The 20,634-nt window shown below is 42.0% G+C and overlaps 1 protein-coding gene across 1 annotated transcript in view; it reads left to right on the top strand.

The window, feature by feature from the left end:
- The first annotated feature begins 4,273 nt into the window (after positions 1–4,273).
- Positions 4,274–20,634, top strand: part of LOC116064517 — a 46,171-nt gene continuing 29,810 nt past the window's right edge. The window contains exons 1-4 of the mRNA XM_035994319.1: positions 4,274–4,386; positions 8,240–8,593; positions 8,801–8,956; positions 10,188–10,244. Of these exons, the coding sequence (XP_035850212.1) occupies positions 4,338–4,386; positions 8,240–8,593; positions 8,801–8,956; positions 10,188–10,244 (616 nt within the window). The 5' untranslated portion in view covers positions 4,274–4,337. The remainder of the gene's footprint in view (positions 4,387–8,239; positions 8,594–8,800; positions 8,957–10,187; positions 10,245–20,634) is intronic.

Genomic DNA, 20,634 nt, shown 5'->3' on the forward strand with positions numbered 1-20,634 from the left:
TTATGCAGTCATGTCTCGTGACAGTTAAGTTTGCCTTTACCTTGACCCACAGCAGTGTTTGTGTGGGGAATTTACACTGGATTGTAAAAGGTGAACTACATTATTTAATTCATCAATTTAACCCCTAACATAATCTTAAAAATATTGCCAGTGTTGTTTGTGGTTTATGTAGTTTTAGAAATTAATGCCCATTTCAATGTGAAATAAAGGTCTTTCTAAAGCTACATTTGTTGTTTTTCTGAAGCAACTATAGGAACATACACAATATTGTAGTCATACAAGAAGACATTGGTAATTTGGTAGAATTTGTAATTGATTAAAAGTGTCTATTTTGGCTTTAATCAACAAAAATATGATTTCTCAAATGTCACCATACTTGAATGTTGACAAAGAAGGATCAGGGAAATGTAGTTTGTGCTTTTCTTGTGTGTCTTTATGTACTTGTCAATTGTAATCACCATAAAAACACTTCACCAAAATCCTTTTAGATTAATTTATAGGCATATACTCAATTTTGACATACATAGTCAAGTGTTTAGTAGGTAATGACATTGAAAATGCACTAGGTGCTGTTTAATCTGTGTAGGGTTATTGCAAATTCATTATAACAAAAGTATTATCACAAATTGTTGGTTGATTGTGGTAGATGAGAGGCAGCTGGAACACAGACTCCCACACTCTAGACGCCAGTCCTGCAATAAGAGACAGACAGAGAGAGAGAGAGAGGAGAGACAGACAGAGAGAGGGAGAGAGGAGAGACAGACAGAGAGAGGGAGAGAGGAGAGACAGACAGAGAGAGGGAGAGAGGAGAGACAGACAGAGAGAGGGAGGGAGGAGAGACAGAGAGAGAGAGGGAGAGAGGAGAGACAGACAGAGAGAGGAAGAGAGGAGAGACAGACAGAGAGAGGGAGAGAGGAGAGACAGACAGGGAGAGAGGAGAGACAGAGAGAGGAAGAGAGGAGAGACAGACAGAGAGAGGGAGAGAGGAGAGACAGAGAGAGAGAGGGAGAGAGGAGAGACAGACAGAGAGAGGGAGAGAGGAGAGACAGACAGAGAGAGGGAGGGAGGAGAGACAGACAGAGAGAGGGAGAGAGGAGAGACAGACAGAGAGAGGGAGGGAGGAGAGACAGACAGAGAGAGGGAGAGAGGAGAGACAGACAGAGAGAGGGAGAGAGGAGAGACAGACAGGGAGAGGGAGAGAGGAGAGACAGACAGAGAGAGGGAGGGAGGAGAGACAGACAGAGAGAGGGAGAGAGGAGAGACAGACAGAGAGAGGGAGAGAGGAGAGACAGACAGAGAGAGGGAGGGAGGAGAGACAGACAGAGAGAGGGAGGGAGGAGAGACAGACAGAGAGAGGGAGGGAGGAGAGACAGACAGAGAGAGGGAGAGAGAGAGACAGACAGAGAGAGGGAGAGAGGAGCTACCTAGGAGCAGCAGGCCTAACAGTAACACAAGAGGACACATCTATTACAGGACTCACATTTTGAACCTCTAAATACTAATGACTGATGACCCTTCTCAGTTGTAACTGAGAGTGGGTCTGGGGTGATGATGCTGGTTGTATTATTTTGCAACATCGTTTCATTGCAAATGGGGCATACATGATGAATGTATAGCCTGCTTATCAGTCCATTCATCATTCATCATTACCTGACAACAGACCTTTCTTTCTGCAAGCATTTCCACCAATCAGGACGCTGCATACTACAACCATGTCATCACAGACTTAATGGCGCGTTCATGCCTCGGAATAACAGGGACCGCCCCGTGATTACGTTGTTTTTCCGACTACCAGTGTTCACATGGTTAGGATGGTCTTATATACAGGGTGTTTCTCAATCTGTGTTCTTCTATTGACTTGTGTTCTTGTGTCCCTGTGAAACGTCATCTCGTGTTGCCAAAGTTCTGTCCCATTACACAAGTTCGCATTTCACCAAGAACAGTTAAGATTCCCGGAAATGTTCTTGACACGCCCATTTTACAGAGGATGCATTGGTTGGTAACTTGTATGAACTTCGCTGCACCCGTATCCCAACATTCATTTCGGCATTCAATGATGGTCGGGTTTCCGGTACATAGACAGCCCAAAAATGGGACAATTTTAACAATTTTCGCCGTCTTATTCATCACCAAATTAACTTCTGACCACATTTTAGGCGAGAAATGAACGGTTTAGATTTCGAATATAGGCAGTCTTGCGAAAATCTTTGCCGAATTGACAATTTGCTCCAACGTTTTCGGAGTTTTCGGAGCTCCGTGAAGTGAGGCGGCCGCCAGCTTGCGCCTGCCCCGGCCGCTAGCTCGTCGCTCGGATAGTCACGCTCAGAGACCCCGCTGGAAGCCGGAGGTCTTTTAGACCGGTCCCGTAAATAAGAGGCTTTTATTTTGCCGTTGACGGATCGTTTGTTTAAATATCACAACACATGTCCATCATAAGATTAATGGGAACCTGTGGTTAACTGTCTTTTCAGAGTTAAACTCCACAAGCGCACACACACACACACACACACACACACACACACACACACACACACACACACACAGAGCGCAGCAGGCAGAGGAGAGAGATATACCCGTTTCTTTTCGGGAGACTTGCTTAAATTATGCCATAGGCTATATATTTACGTATACATAGATTTAGTATTTAGTATTTTTTTGGTGTATTTGTTTTTCTGATTTATTAGAAGTTGAGTTTCAGTCGGTATAATAAATTAACAGTTGTACATAAAGTGGTAACATGCTGACATGTTATGTAGACTAAAGGGGAGACACCAACCTTTATAATTTGAATTGCTAATTTCCATCTGTTGTCCCTGGGCATATACAGTGCACTACAATAATATAGAAATGATCACGATCACGATCATGATCATGAACACATAGGACACACCAGTGCATGCCTACTTATTTTTTAATTTAAACTGACTTAAACTTATACACTAATAATAGTAGGCATCGCGTTCCACTCTTTTGAATAAGTAAGGAGTGTTTGAGCTAAACCATAAACAATAAAATTAAAGCTCAATAAGTTTTATTTTTCAATATTATTGCAATAGTTGTAACATTGTGAGGTTTTCTTGTCCGGAGATTGTTTTAATATAAAGTGGTTATATTGTTGTGGTTTTTATTTCTAGCTGTTATTTTGGAGCCCTGCTGGTAGCCTCTGGGCTGGGGGGGTTGAGCAATAACAGGAAGTACGCATCGTCTCAAACTCTCAACAGTGTTTTCTGTGCTTGTGAACTTGCAAGTTCATTCTTCCAGGTACAACTAGCAAGAACGTTCTCCCCAAGAACACAAGTCCGTTCTTTGCATTCTTGGTATTGGGAAACGCCCACAGTCTATGGGATGGTCGGGATGCGTGTTCTTCTTCTTCTGTTATATTGGCGTTTGGCATAACAACTTGTTGCATGACTGCCACCAAATGTTGGCCGTAGCCAATGGGAGCATCAGGTGGTGAAAACCTGGTGAAAACATGGAGGCTACAATCATTTGCTGCTGTTTTCTTATGCGAGCATCCAAACAGCACATCGTCAGGTGTTTGTGTTATCTGCAGGACAACGAACAGGAAAGGACACGGAGAATGTGTTGTTGTTTTTTATACATAGTACTATTTATGAATAATCTGAAACATGTTATGTCTGTGTATGTTTCTCAGCAGAGGCGTTTGTCCACAATAAACAGTTTATTGTCATTGAAATATGTTCAGTGAACCAAAGTCGCCTCCATCAAACGTCAGTTGTCAACAACGCGTCACCAACTGGGAAACTCGGTTAGAAACATCTGGCCCCAGTTTCCCACCTCTGATTCTGACAGGAAGGGACGTAAATGATGACGTTTTCACTCGGAAAAACGTTTTTCCGATGTCCATGAACGCACGGTTTCCATCACTCCTCAGTGAACTGCCTCCTAGTCTGAGATCATTTTCTAGTTATAGAGCCAGTTATCATTATGGAGTTTCCATGTTTTTTAGGAGTTTGCTCACACTAATACATGTAAAAGAAAATGTAGTTGATGACCCCTGGTCTACAGTCTGTTGTTAATTAAAATCAGCAACAGATCACATGTAGAGCATTTTAACAGCTACTCTGTCATGATTAAAACAACTGGAGACTGTGTAGGAGCTGATATATGGTCTGAGAACATTTTATTAAATCAGAATCGGACCACGGTGTTTCTGTGACTTCTTGTTCAGTCTGAAGGCTGCTGGTATCGGCTGGAAACTGTCTGACCTATGTGTCTGACTTAGTCCCCGCCCCGGCTGCTGCTGCTTCCTGCTCGATGTTTCCTCTTTCCTCTGTAATAAAGGAGATAACGGTGGATCTCCTCTCTCAGCTCTAATGGCTCCATTTCTGTTCCTGTTGTTATTTCTCTCTGAAGCAGCTTCTGGTAAATATCAGATTTTATTGATAAGTTTTATGTAATGTTAGACATTAAATATTTTATGCCGATAAAACGTAAATTTCGTCTAACACATTTCTCAAGAGTAATTATTGACAGGGACCCAAATAACAGCCGGTATTGTACTTGTATATGTTCTGTGTAGTTGCTGAACTCCAGTAAGTAGTCTGGAAATCTGTTTAATTCTCTCTAAACATCAGATGAAGAGATTCTTCTCTCTAATATAGATGATGCGGAACTGAGCCTCAGCAAGCTAATGTTAGCTACCTAGCCGTCCAGGCGGACACTAAGTTAGTAAAAGTAAACAGCTTAATGTTTCATTCACACACTTATCGTAGTGATGAAAACCCATTACTATCATCAGATGGGTGGTGACTTTGTTCAGTTCATGTTCTGTCAACAGTGTAACGTTACTAACGTTAGCATTAAAGCACGGTGGGTGGAGTTAGCAGGCTAGCTAGCTACCAAACAAGCTAGGGAACGTAAAGTTATTATCACTAACATAGCGGACTCATGGAGAAATACATCGGTTACATGTTTATACCTGACTACTTTATTTACTGGTCATCATCTGTATTAGAGAAAAGAATCACTTTATCTGATGTTTAAAGTGATTAAATAGCATTGCGGCCTACTTCCTGACTGAGCCGTTAACAAGCTAACGTCAGTTAGCTAACTAGCCGTCTGGGCGGAAAGGCTATTATTATTATTATTATTATTATTATTATTATTATTATTATTAGGCTCGTTGGAGATGAGCTGCGCCTCGCCTGTAAAGTAGACGAGAGCAGCCGGGGACGGTGACTAAAGTCTGCTGTCAAGTCGGACAGTTTCCAGCTTCAGGCTGAACAGGAAGTCACAGAAACACTCACATTCTGTTGTATTAGGTCCGATTTAATAAAATGTTCTCAGACCATAAATATATATCAGCTGGTACACAGTCTCTAGTCGTTTTAATTATGACAGAGTAGCTGTTAAAATGCTCTACATGTGATCTGTTGCTGATTTTAATTAACAACAGACTGTAGATGATCTGTAATCTGATCAGATTTAGTCTCTCTGACTTCTAAACGTCACTATCAGCCTCACAACATGAGTTCTGTACAGAATCAGCCTTTAAATCAGACAAATAGCAGTTAAAATCCCTCCAAATCAATAAAAAGTTGATATAAAACGTCGTCATGTTGAGTTAATTCTGAACCAATCAGCTGTTAGATCAGCTGAGGGGCCAGCGTTTCCCAGCATGCCCCTGGGTCCGCCTGGCTCTTACAGTCGGTGGAGAGCAACTGTGGCGCCTGGCTCTAAAAACTGCGGTCGCCTTGATCTCGTGAGGTTATCGTTGCCCACGTGTGCATGACGTCAGAGCAAGTCGGGATGAAGTCGGACACAACTCTACCCAGCATGCATTGGGCGGTGATTGATTCTGTGCAGATCTGGCTCATCTCCAACGAGCCTATATACTGGACGCAGCCCAGCTAGCGCTTACAAATGTGACGTCATGAGATCGCCGTGACTATTTATACCCGCGTGGAGGTCGCCACACTAGCTGCAGTCTTCTCCTGAACAGAGGTGGCGCTAATGAGCAAAGGCTACCGACGTTGTTCTTTCCAGTCCTCCAGAAAAACGTGATTATGTGATCTCATAATTCAACGCATAATCAGCCAAAGTCTGCATATTTATGCGGGGGGCCGCATTTTTTCAAATACGCCGCAGTTTCGCCGCATAAATTGCAGATTTCTGCGCAAAATATGCAGGGCTTGCATGATTTCATAATCACTGCAAAAAGTCCCATATATCTTAGCAGAAAGTTGAAAAATGTTGAGTTTACTTCACACAAGAGCAGCCGTTGCCATGGGAACTGTAGTAAGAACAGGGTGGTAGGGGAATGACTTTTTTTCTCTTTTTCATCAAACCTCAGTTTTTGCAAGTTCCCGCAATTTCATCGCATAAAATTGCATAGATATCCTGCATATCCCATCGCATTTTTTTAAGAAAACGTGCCGCATAATCAAGGATTTTTGCCCAAAACAATCACAAAAAACTCTGGAACTCTTTCTACGGACTAGAAGAAGAAAAAGGTAAACAACAGCAGAGAAATCAGTACGACCTAAGTCATCCAAGGTGTGGGAACATTCACACTAAATAAATCAAAAACGTGTTAATTGCAAGATAAGCAAAAGCGACACGGCATGGCACGGTCACCACGGTGACGATTCAGCACCTAAAACGTAAACATGTTGGAGTCCTTGATGAGGAGGAAGGGAGTTCAACAGCAGGGTAACGTCACTACACAATCCTATTGTTGTTCCGTTTTGAAGTGAGGAACGTAACGTCCCTCTTCTGGTGCTGGTGTTTACTCGTTATCCAGCTGACTAGCATGACAAGCTAGCGTTAGCTCGTTAATAACAGGAGTAAAGCTAGCGTTAGCTCGTTAATAACAGGAGTAAAGCTAGCGTTAGCTCGTTAATAACAGGAGTAAAGCTAGCGTTAGCTCGTTAATAACAGTAGTAAAGCAGGACAAGCTAGCGTTAGCTCATTAATAACAGTAGTAAAGCTAGTGTTAGCTCGTTAATAACAGATTCACTCGCCTTTTTTGGCCCATTCATTTTTCAATATATTGTCATGTATATATTCTGAGCTTTGTCCCATATCAGTTATTGTTGACAAATATATTTGTGTGTGTTGTACTTTTTAAATTTCATTTTAAAGTTCTTTTATAGCACTTGGTCATCTTAAGCTGTGTTTAAATGTGGTGAACAAATGAACTTACCTCGCACTTACTACAATGATGGTAATAATTTAATGAATAAGCTTCAAGTGAATGTGTGTGTGTGTGTGTGTGTGTGTGTGTGTGTGAATGTGTGTGTGTGTGTGTGTGTGTGTATCTGCTCTTTGGGTTACTTACCTTTACACAACTATTAACTAAAACAACAAGTATGTAAGTATGTATTGAGTTGATGTAAATTAATGTTTTTTTGTTTTTTTTATCCGATTAATCGAAAAAATAATCGACAGATTAATCGATTATTAAAATAATCGTTAGTTGCAGCCCTAATTTTGACATCACGATGGCACGCGCCACCTTGGACGCGGCTAGTATAATTCACGTTTAAGGCTACGTTCAGACTGCAGACAAAAGTGGCCCAAATCCGCGTCGCGTCGCCAGGGCGGGGATCGGCTCACATAAAAAGGCGATGTCTGCAACCCACCCGACCTGTCTGTAAACACGGACCGAGGAGTTAAGTCAGAGGGTCGCCCCGTGGCGCCATGAGAGTGAGGGCCGGCGCCGGCTGGGGTGGGATCCCGGTCCCTCGGGGTCAGGCGCACCACCGGCCTGTCTCGCTCCCGCACCGTCGGGGAGGTGGAGCGTGCGAGGGCGAAGCCAGAGGAAACTCTGGTGGAGGCCCGTAGCGTCCTGACGTGAATTTGTCATTCTTCTCCTCCTCAGCACCTGCTCATTAATGTCACGGCTGCCATTACACAAACATGTTGAAATAAAAGGTAAAATGCTTCCTTCCTCCATAACCTCCCTAACTTTAGTGTGACAGCGTGCTGCGTCTGATGTCATTGGTATTGTTATTTTCATCATGCGGCTCAGTTCAAAACCACAAACAGTTCACACTGGAATCTGATACAGGCCACGTTTTAAAAGGTCATGTGAACAGAGAAACATAATAAAAATCAGATCTGAGCAAAAATATCAGAATTATGCATTAAGACTGGTGGTGTGAATGTAGCTTTAGTTAGGAAATGTAACTGCTTAATGTGCAGGGACACACCTGTAGAGAACTGTTGAAACATGACTTTTGATTATTAATAGTAATTAATTGTTGTTTTTCAGACCAGATTGAGGTACCAGTGAATCCTGGAGATGATGTCACTCTGTCATGTCAGGCTGCTGGTTCCTCCATCAGTGTTGTAAAGTGGAGCAGACCTGACCTGGAGCCAGATATCGTCTTCTTCTACATCGATGGACGCTTGGATCCAGACAACCAGAATCCATCCTTTAAGGACAGGGTGGAGCTGGTGGACAGAGATCTGAAGGACGGAGACGTGTCTTTAAAGCTGAAGAATGTGAACAGACACGACACTGGGACATACACGTGTGGAGTTAAAACTGGTGATACTGACCCAATCAGAACTATCACAACTATCAGAACTATCAGAACCGTCCGTCTGCAGGTTCCAGAGCGAGGTGAGTAATTCTCTCTCAGAGAGTATTTCTGAGTACCAGGTTGTAGCTGCAGCTCCTCTAGAGTCTCCATGATGAGTTGGTCCCAGAGAGTCAGACGGAGAGAGAATCACTTCAGATCATCTCAACATTTAGAGAATAAAGGTGATTAGATTTGTGGTAGCATGCTAGCTAGATGATTTACTGACTCATATGTTTTATTATCTTCAGGTTCTGAGGATAGAAACTCCTCTCCTGGAGGCCGAGACGGTGGACTGGTAGCAGGTGTTCTGGTTGTTCTGGTTCTTGTAGCTGCTGCAGTGGGTGGTGTCCTGATGTATAGAAGACGTCAGAAGAAGAGACCAGGACCACCTGCTGCATCACCCGGTCAGTTAATGTGACAACTCCCAGACCTCTTAACACCTGACTACTTTCTCCTGTGTTGTAAATATTCTACACTTTTTCTTTCTGTAGATGTGTGTTCCTATCTGCTGTTTGTTTTTTCCCAACCAGTCTCTTCCCTCTAGGAGAAACAATGCAGAACTGTTGAAATAACAGGACTTTTTATTATTAATAATTAGGGCTGTCAGCATTAACGAGTTAATCGCGATGCGTTCATTTTTTTTTATCGCATGCCACCATTTATTAATTAATTTTACACTTCACTGGGCTTGGCGTGGTCCTAACAGGCTACTATTTTGACCCTTTGCAGCACCGTTACTTCTCATCAAGCTGCCACTTCCTCCTAACACTTCCTGCTGCTGCTGCTGCAGCATGATGGAGAAACACAGCAGCAATAACTCTGAATGGAGCTTTTTATTTTCAGAGACTCCCAGACGGCTCGTAGACAAGTCAAAGCCATATGTACGTTGTGTAAAGCTGAATTTAAAATATGACCGAAGCAGGTCAAGCTGGAGCTACCAGCTACGAGCTAAACATATTAACGTGACTCAGGTTGATGCTAGCGGGATCAGGCAAAGCACTATTTTGGAGAGTCCAAAAAATGACTACAGCTCTTATGAAATGGGTGGCAACTAACTGCAGACCTGTCAGCATCGTAGAGGACTCAGGTCTTAAAGACGTACTACGGTTGGCATGTTCTGACCTGTCTCGTTACCGTCGAGGGGGACAGCCCCCCCCCCCCCCCACACACACAGCCTGTATGACACGGAGAAAGCAGCCACACTGGAACAGCTGCACGGTGCTGCAAACACTGTCTCATTAACTGGTGATCACTGGACCTCAGTGAGGAATCAACATTATTTAGAGTTACTAAACACTAGATTGTATTGTATTGTGTATAAATTCACACATTGTTCTTTTGTTTACAGTAAAAAAATACTAAACAAATATAAATCTTAAAATCAAGTTCATAAAGTAACTTTCTTTGCATTCATTTGATTCCCAATAAGATCCACTGGTAAGAATGACTTTCCATTGTTAATATGGACTTAAAAACTGTTCTGAAATGCAAAATAATAGAATTTTAATCATGTGATAAAACATGCGATTAATCCCAATCAACTATAGAAATTATTATTAATCCCGATTTAAAAAAAAAAAAAATAAATAAATAATTGTTTGACAGCCCTAATATTAATTGTTTGTTGTTTTTCAGACCTGACTGTAACAGTGGATCCTGGAGATGATGTCATTCTACCATGTCAGGCTGCTGGTTCCTCCATCAGAACTCTAAAGTGGACCAGAGAGGACCTGGATCCAGATACCGTCCTCTTATACAGAGATGGAGGCTTGAAACTAGACCACCAGCATCCAGACTTTAAGGACAGGGTGGAGCTGGTGGACAGAGATCTGGAGGACGGAGTCGTGTCTTTAAAGCTGAAGGATGTGAGCAGACACGACGCTGGAACATACGAGTGTCGAGTTAAAACTGGTGATACTGACCCAATCAGAACCACCAGAACCGTCCGTCTGCAGGTTTCAGGTGAGGTAGTCTCTCTCAGAGAGTATTTCTGAGTACCAGGTTGTAGCTGCAGCTCCTCTAGAGTCTCCATGATGAGTTGGTCCCAGAGAGTCAGACAGAGAGAGAATCACTTCAAATCATCTCAACATTTAGAGAATAAAGGTGATTAGATTTGTGGTAGCATGCTAGCTAGCTGACCAGTTAGCCACTCAGCTAAAACCACAATATCACAATCTATTTCACATCAGTGTCACTTTTTGGATGTTTTCAGCACCGGGGGTGGGGGGTGGGGGTGTAACATTAACGTTACTCAACATTACTCGCATTTTGCGACCAAAATTTGAGAGTGTGACTGAATTTTACATCCAGTCGTACATGTGCGACCAGTAAATCTTCCCCCTTTTTTAAATGTTAAATGTGGAGATTTCAGTACCTGAGATCTCATAAACTCAAACTTATCTGTCCTCTCTGCATATGAACACACACACACACACACACACACACACACACACACACACACACACACACACACAGACAGAGCAAACTACTCTTCAGTTTTGTTGAAGTCCCAGTTAGTCACAGAAATGGTGATAAAGTGGTTTCAGTTTTCTAAACTTCAGTCAGACAGCGTTTGCTGTGATCTGATATTAATGGAGAGCTGAAAGAGGTCGCGGTGCTGCTGACGTTACACTTCCTCAGCAGGAACAACAGAGGTTAATCTGCCCTGGGGCCTGACTGACAGGCTGAGGCTGTAAGGAAAGGCAACTTTATCTCTACAGCAGCTTTCAGCAACAAGGCAACTTTATCTCTACAGCAGCTTTCAGCAACAAGACAATTCAAAGTGATTTACATGAAACATTAAAGAACAATTAAAAACGGTCATGATGAAAATAAAACAGAATAATATACAAATACAAGAATAAAGAATAAAAGTTGCAGTGAGTAAGAAATGAATAGTTGTCCAACTCCAGGTTGTAGGGACGGGTTTGGGAGGAGAGAGGGAGGAGTTATTTTAGTTTAGTAGCCTAAACAATGCATTTTTAATTTGAAGTTGAATTCATTGTAATTGTAGACTGGAGACTAGAGCTGCTATATCTTTTAAATATTTGTACTGTCATGACAGCGATGGTGCTGTCAGTTTACCTTTTATCTTCTAAAGTGCTCAATGAAATCTCAAAGGGTTTATTAGTAATACAGTGGAAATTAGTAGAAATGTGAATATTAGGTTAGCATGTTGATTTACGGTGTGTGTTGCTGGTTGGTTGTAACATTAACGTTACCCAACACCGCTGAGAGACTGACTTGAGGCCGGCCAGCGAGTATCTCCGGGGGCTGGCCGCGGCCCCGGAGATACTCGGCCGAGGATACATCGTAACCTGTAGTTACATGTTGGGAGGTGACGTCAGGCTGCAGCGTAGTCTCGGTATCTCCACGTACCTCCGTACGGAGTCACGGAGTAGATTTAACTCAGAAACATAAAATGGTCTTTAGGGGTGAGAGACAGTGACTATGAAAGAGATGAGATCTGATATTAAACAACATTTCCTGGGGCGGCCTCTAGCTCACCTAGTAAGAGCGTGCGCCCCATGTTGGCTGAGTCCTGCAGCGGCGCAGGGTTCGAATCCGACCTGCTGCCCTTTGCTGCTTGTCATCCCCCATCTCTCTCCCCCTTTCATGTCTATCCACTTTGAAAAATAAAGGGAAAAGCCCCAAAAAATAATCTTAAAAAAACAACAACATTTCCTGAAGGATTAGACCTGAACTATTGATGAGTCATGTCAACACGTATCTCAGTGAGGAGCTTCTTCATGAGTTGACCTCGTGGTAATAAAGTCCTGTGATATCTCTGATAATTAACATCCCTTCTGCAGTGTTACACCTGATGGAGGTCTTTAGAAGTACCATGACTTTTATTCATTACTATTGTTTATTATTGTTTTTCAGACCTGATTGTGGTAACAGTGGATCCTGGAGATGATGTCATTCTGCCATGTCAGGCTGCTGGTTCCTCCATCAGAGCTGTAAAGTGGACCAGAGCTGACCTGGAGCCAACAGAGTACGTCCTGTATTACAGTGATGGACACCTGAAGACAGACGACCAGCATCCATCCTTTAAGGACAGGGTGGACCTGGTGGACAGAGATCTGAATAACGGAGACGTGTCTTTAAAGCTGAGTAATGTGAACATCAACGATGCTGGAAAGTACAAGTGTCAAGTTGCATCAGGTGACTCATTCAGATTCATCAGATTCGTCCATCTGAAGGTTCCAGATCCAGCAGGTGAGGTAGTCTCTCTCAGAGAGTTTTTCTGAGTATCAGGTTGTAGCTGCAGTTTCTAACATCAGAGAGGATGAAGACTGCTCCACTATCACACATTTACTGACTCAGATGTTTGTTTGTTTTTAAACTTCAGTTCCAGTGATAGAAACTCCTCTCCTGGAGGTCTCCTCCATGGACTGACAGCAGCTGTTCTGGTTCTTGTAGCTGCTGCAGTGGTTGGTGTCCTGATGTATAAAAGACGTAAGAAGAAGAGATCAGGACAACCTGCTGATGATGATGATGATGATGAAGCATTTTTCCGCCATGAATCTTGACTTTACCGTGGTGTGGGGGGGGGGGGGTCTGTGTATCTGAGTCTGAGATCCTCTAGGGTCTCCATGATGAGATGGTCCAGAGGAGGGTCAGACTGAGAGATTTACTTCATATTAACTTTATCTTTAGAGAACTAGAACATTTATTTGAGTAAAAGTTGCTTCAACGAAAAACAAATGTTACTTAATCAAAGTACTTTTACTTTAAATACATTTTCCTCAAAGTAAAAACAAAATAACTCCATATTCAAACATGTTCAGATAAAAGTCAAATGTAGGTCAGTTATAATGTTGTTTAAGATCAGAGTGATGTTTGACTGAAGAACACAGAGATGTTCAGACAATATCAACTCAGCAGTAGTACACAGAAATACTTTGCTCTATTAAACACATTAAATGTGATAATATTATGTAACGATAATCTACTCAACTCTGAGCTGGATCTCTGCAAGCTTTTAACAGGAAATAATGTTTGTTTAGTTGTAAATATCAGCAGACGGAGCCCCCCCCAAATATCTTCTAATCAGGTGTAGAGAGATCTTCATCATGTCTTCTGTTTGGTGTTTTGGTAATAATACATTTATATGGAGGGAATTTAAATGATTGTTTTCTGCTCGGACATATAAAGACTCGTGTTGCTAAGTGTTATATTTTCAGCTGATGATTTAATATCAACTAACATTGAACAGTTTAAACTGAGGAGTTGATGACATTGTGAATATTGTTGTTATTGTAATTATAAAATCATCTGATGATCAGAATATCTCAGGGGGACATAGAGGACCAGTCTGTCTCTAAATAAGACCTTCAACTGGATTATTATCTATGAAATAGATTAACATGATGTTTCTAAAGGAAATGTTATGAAATGTGAACTATACCAAAGTGATGATCTTTGAAATCAGTTGATAATTATTTAATATGAATGAATGGATGAAATAATAATGATCAGAGACATGATGGAAGTTAATAACTCAGTTTTAACATTCAGATACCTTAATGCGCCTTAAACTGTTTTACTCTATTATCTTATTTTAATAAATACTTTATTTTGCTACATTTGGATTCCAAGTTGTTATTTTTATATATTCGTTGTTGTGTGTTTTTTATTCTTTGAACATAAATAAAGCCGCTCCAAATATCAACCTGATATAGTGTGTGTGTGTTGTATGAATATCTGAATATGTTAAATGTGTAGAGGAGGAGCAGAGACTGGGGGAAGGATGTGATCCTGAGAGACTAAGATCTGAATCTGATGGAGGTCTCTGGTGTCAGCTGAAGACACCTTTGTCCAACATGTCCAGGATTTCACAAACACACTCACACTAGTTTCATGCTTCTTACAGTTAGATCGGTCGGGGCGAGGCAGTCGGAGATATATCCCAACTGCGGTCTGGGCGGCTGTTTGCGGAGAGTCTCCAAGGTTCTGTAACAACGTGTCCTGTAGCAGTGATTGGCTACAGAAGAGAAGAAGTCTGTTCTTGGAGCTGCTCTCCCTTTGACCACAATCAGTATCAACTCCCAGACCGTTGGAGCATGCTCGCCGTCCGCACCACGCTGACCGTAAGAAGCATGAAACACAACACCTTTAACTGTTGCTCAGCTCTCCAAACTGACCTTTAAAAACCAATCTGGGGATGTTTGGTGAGTTATGATCCAACGTGTTATTATAGGGTTAGGTGCAGTAAGTGAATCTGATCCTGCTGAACCTGGTGACCCACGCCTGCTCCAGGTAACCGCTGGACGGGGTTCAGTCCTCTGTGTCTTTGTGTTTCTCACCTGCAGTTCAGTTCAGTTCAGTTCAGTTCAGTCACTTTATTATCCCAGATGGGAAAACTGATCTACAGTCAGGAGAACAAGATAAAAACCACAGACAGCAAACACCGTACAAATAACAAAAAGATAAAAAAAACAAAGACATAAAGTGCAAAAATGTTTCCTATCCATACAATATACACAACACACTTTTACACAATACTACCAGAGAAATCTCTAAAAGAAAATCTACATTAGATTAAGCCGAGTTATTGCACATTGAAGAAAAGAGTTTTTACTGTTATTGCTCTTGAACCTGCAGCATCTCATTATCATTTTCCTCTTTAAGGTCTTTGTTATAAACAGAGAGCTCCCATTACAGTTTGTTTCTCTGATAACACTCAAGAGTTCAGAATAAAATAAAAGGTGATTTAATATAATTTATTCTGAGATTTTTACAGTGAAAAGGATGAAGTAAACATGCAATCAACAACTGAAGAACTGATCATTTCGGCGTGTAATCATTATTTATATGAAGGAATAGAAGAGTATCTTTACAGTATGCAGTGTAGTAGAGGGTGGTACAGTGTAGTAGAGGGTGGTACAGTGTAGTAGAGGGTGGTACAGTGTAGTAGAGGGTGGTACAGTGGGCCTTTGCTTCAGTTAGAGCTCTGCTGAGGAGAGAAATGAAGTCAGTACGGCGCCATTTTGCCTGTCTGTTCCTGTAATCAGAGAACAAATGGAGGATACTTAGTGGGCGGAGCGCATGGTATCTAAAGGCTCAAAGCACATTTTAAATGTGCACCTCCCCCCCCTCTCAGTCAGTGTCAGGATGTGGTGCCAGTTCCTCTTTAATGTTGGTAGAGAGAAACTGCAGCTCTTTATCATACAGTATGTCTGAACAGACTGTTGAAGTTTCACAGCAAACAACTACATTTAAAATATCTGACTGTTTCTGTCAGATGGTTAACTGAACTCAACACTAAATATGATCTATAGAAGCAGATATTATGGCTATGATTCTCTTCTTTGTGTCTGTGGTTAACACAACACAAGGTCTCTCATGACACCAAAGTCCTGAGTGGTATTTCCCCAGCAGCAGCATTAGAGTCATCACTACTAAAATAAAATGTTCCACTGATGATTTTCCAGAAGAGGATGGAGACAATGAGATACCAAGAACAACCTTTATACTTTATTAATTATGTATGTCCTGATCAATTACCAATGAGATCAGCTGTGTCTATGTTCCATCTACAGAAACACAGCATCTGTTAACATGTCTTTCATTCCACAATCAGCTGAGTCACTGTACAACAGCTGTATGGAAACTGACCATCCGTCCGAGGAGGCAGTGCAGTCCTCTCACGTCTAGACTACTGCTACTCCTTCAGTACGCACACCAATAGGTATAATTTCCTAAAAAATAAGGCAGCTGCTAAATTTTGCCGAGAAAAGGTGGCTGGAAGCCGGGTACAGAGCAAAGTGAAGGCACAGCCTTTAAAGGTGGACGTTTCAGTTCAGTTAGGCCAGCAAAGATGACCGTCATGTGGTAACACAACTTAAATGACCAGTTAAGATTAGAAAAAAGATGGTGGTTTGGGTTAAAACACTCCCGCGACCTGAACACCTGACACAAAGACCTGTTTCCTTTCTTGTGTGTTCTCCTTAACTTCTTCTTTTTCCTGTTTTAGGAGCCAAACATCCCCCCCGACCTCCTCCCTATGAGGATCTTTACCTTCTAACAACTCTCTTCTACAGCAGCAGTCAACGTGCTGCTGACAGTAATACATATGTGGAATACATACCAATTATAGAACTTTACTTTTCACAGATATACAGTATGTACCAAAGCTTCTTGCCTTTGCCAGGTTTGTTTTTCTTGTTTCTATCTATTTATTTCAGATGCGTTTACATCTCGGGTCGGTAGAGAGAACCGTGTTCTGAATAAACTGTTGCATGACACCAACGTCCGTGCTCACTTAAAAAGGCAATGTTGGCAACCCACCTGACCCGTCTGTAAACACGGACCAAGGAGTTTAATGCGCTCGCAAGTCAGAGGGTCGCCCCGTGGTGCAATGAAAGTGAGGGCCAGCGAGGTGGGATCCCGGTCCCTCAGGGTCGGGCGCACCACCGGCCCGTCTCGCCCGCACCGTCGGGGAGGTGGAGCGTGAGCGCGTGCGAGGGCAAAGCCAGAGGAAACTCTGGTGGAGGCCCGTAGCGTCCTGACGTAAATCGGTGGTCCGGTCACACAGACCTCTGGAGTGGATTTGCAGCCATAACCCCACAAAAGGCCAAAATAGCAAATTAGTCTCTTTCTCTTTATTCTTCTCCTCCTCAGCACCTGCTCATTAATGTTACGACTGCCATTACACAAACATTTGGAAATAAAAGCCAAAATAACCTCCCTAACTTTAGTGTGACAGCGTGCTGCGTCTGATGTCATTGTTATTGTTATTTTCATCATGCGGGTCATTTCAGAACCGCAAACAGTTCACACTGGAATCTGATATAGGCCACGTTTTAAAAGGTCATGTCAACTGACAAACTAAAAATCAGATCTGAGCAAAAAATCTGAATTAGGCATTAAGACTTGCTGTGTGAACGTAGCCTCAGATAACGTTGTTATGATTTTGGGCAACAACCTGGCGGGGCGTGCTGGGTGGCTGGTGCTTAGCCTCCATGGACACCTGTGGTTGTGTCCAGGCAGCTAGCGTTCCTTGAGCAGGAGGAGAGTGACCTGGGATTTCTGGATGTTTTTTCAGTCTGTCCCATTGTGTTACTTCCAGTCCTGTGTGATCCAGGTGTTTCCTAAGCCTGTGACGTGTACCAGAGCTGTTCGGGGGTGTAGGATAGTTGGGGTGCTGCAGAACAACTTGTTCCACTGCCTCTTTAGAGCTTCTCCAGGGACAGGGGTTGCTGGGCTTCAGGGTGGAGATTGGCTGACTGGCTGACTTTACTTAATCATTTTATCTGTTTATCATATAAACAACGTTTCAAAGGCCACTGGTTCTTGCTGACTGTCCTTGTTTCAGTGTCACTGGTCAGTCCAGTTTATGGTAGAAATAAGAGCCATTGTGCCGAATCACAAGCTTGGAATTCTTTTTGTCCTGTAACCTGTATTGATGCTTTTAATAATATCCATGGAAATGGTGTAACAATCACCCAGAGCCCAAAGGGACACCTTCATAATTTAATACATGTAATGAAGCAAAAAGTAGAGAGTATTTCACTCTGAGTAGACGTAGAAAGTGGCATGAAAAGAACATTTGAACATAACATTAATTGAGTACATGTACAACACATTGTGATCTCTTACAGGCTGTCTGGGTTTTCCAGGAAGCTTTATGGTTTCTTGATGTGTGATAACTGCCAAGCTGCTGAGAATAGTGATTGAAACAGAGGAAGTGGTTGGTTTAGGGGAAACAGAAAACTGACAAACAGCATCAGTATCACAGTCACAGTAACTCAGTTTAGACTCCACATAAGGTACTTTATTCAGTGTGAAGTGAGTTAAACATGAACTAATCTTTTAAATATCTGTCCAGTGCAACAGTCCGGCCCTGGACAGGTATAACCCTAACCCCAAACACAGTTTGAACTCTTAAGTATATGTTGATCAGTGAGCAGCAGCTGCACCATGAACTCCCCCTCTCTCACTGATAACGCTGCTTATCTTTTCCCTGTAACCCTATGATACAACCGTTTTAACTTCTAAATACTGAGGCAAATTATTTCAACCCTAAACTCAGATCTGATTAGGAGATTATAATACTGACTGTTCTGTTGCTTTAAGAGAGAGACGGGATGTTGTTCTTAGTTTAGTTTCCTGTGTCAGGGTGTCTGGCTGCTGCAGCAGCAGGTCAGCTGATGCATGGCACACAGTATGTGCATCTTTTTTTTTTCATGAGTTCGCTGCACACAGACCAGTCAATAGAGAAGTCTGCCTCAATAAAACTCTCATCCTCCAATATAATCCTTCATAATACAAACCTAATCAGTGTGTTTTGGGGTAGGACAGTTTAATGTGTAAAGTGAGAGGAAAGGTCCCCTGTGAGTGTGTTAACCATCAACACATAGACATCAGGCCTGTCTCTGAGTAGCAGCAGCATGATGAACTCCTCCTCCTCTCTCTGATAAACACTGCATGGTCTGTCCCTGTAACACCACCATTACATGTTTTTAATTCCAAATATTTTTCAGCTTGAACTCAGATCTGATATCAGGAGATTATAAATACTGACTGTGTCTTTGCTTTAAGAAAAAAAAAAGTGATGTTGTTCAGCCTTTACTCTCCAGCTTTAGGGGTTAGTTACACAAAACTCAGTTTGGTCACTGAACTGTAAAATAAACACGTTGCATTAATAATCTCACTGGAATTATTAACAGGAAACAGAACTAACAGGATGTTTTAGTTCAGGGGGTTTCACCAGAAGTTATTCTACAGTTTGAATGAAAACTGTGACTATAAAGAAGGTGAAGCAGGAAAGAGGAAGCAGCAGCCATCTTTAATGATCACACACACACACACACACACACACACACACACACACACACACACACACACACACACACACACACACACAGAGCTCTGACTGACCTCAGTCTACTTCATTAACTCTTCTCTCTCTGCACCGTCACACTATTTATACCCTCATTAAGTTACAGAAACACGTTGACCTGTTTGTTGGTCATTGTTATATTCTATATTTATTATATATGCAGCTATATTTGGTTCCTAATAGTTAAATGTGTATGTAGATCTCTCTGTGTTCATCTTTATGTCTGATTCTGTCTTCCTGTAAGAGTTTGTGTTTCCTAGGATGGTGAAGACATGTCCCGCCTTACTCTGCCTCTGATTGGCTTATCCTGCTATGTTTACCCTAACCCTAACCAATCTCACTCTTCATGCCTAAATCTAACCAATCCAACCGATGAAGTACTAGCCAATCAGAGGTCGAGTGGGGCGGGACATTCCTTAACCGTCCTAGGAAACAATAGGAACTGGTCCTTTTTGGATTGGATGATCATGTCACCAGAGAAGTGGACAATCACACTTACTGAATGGACATGAATGTGTGAGTTATTTGGCCCCTGTTTTTTCTACTTGTGACTTTATGGCTTCTTGGCCATAAGTCAATTAGGCCTAGTGTTGAGCTCATTTGCATATTTAAAATAGATTTTTCCAAAAAACTTGTAAAACAAAAATGTTACTTTTCATGTATGCTTTCACTGTGTGAGGTTTGACTGTGATAGGAGTAAAGGAAAAAATAAGCCCATTGGGGTGTATTTTGGACATATTGGATTAGTATATTGGTCATTTGCATATTCAAATTAATTTTCAAAGAAACTTGTAATACAAAAAAATTTACTTTTCATGGTTACTTTCATTGTATAAAGTTTTATTCTGATAGGAGTAAAGGAAAAAAATAGCCCCATTGGGGTGTATTGTTGTCTGGCCTTATTGGCACACATCTCAGATTGATGAGAATTTAACATATTTCCTCAACTAGGACTTCTTAGGACTTTTAGTATGTTGTTCTGGACACCTTATAGAAATGATCTATGCTGAAAAAAAATCTTTTACAATTTGTTCTATTTTTGGCTCCAAAATGAGTTACTTTGCCTGGACTAAATGTGTTTTGGGGTAGGACGCCATTTGACTGTTTACTCTGACTTTAGGCATCAGTAACCCTCGGCTGAGCAGTCAGACCAGACCTGTCTCTGATCAGCAGCAGCAGCAGCAGCATGATAATCTCCTCCTCCCTCACTGATCAACACTGCAGGTCGTCTCC

Source organism: Sander lucioperca, chromosome 17, assembly GCF_008315115.2.
Source record: "Sander lucioperca isolate FBNREF2018 chromosome 17, SLUC_FBN_1.2, whole genome shotgun sequence".
Classification (NCBI taxonomy): domain Eukaryota; kingdom Metazoa; phylum Chordata; class Actinopteri; order Perciformes; family Percidae; genus Sander; species Sander lucioperca.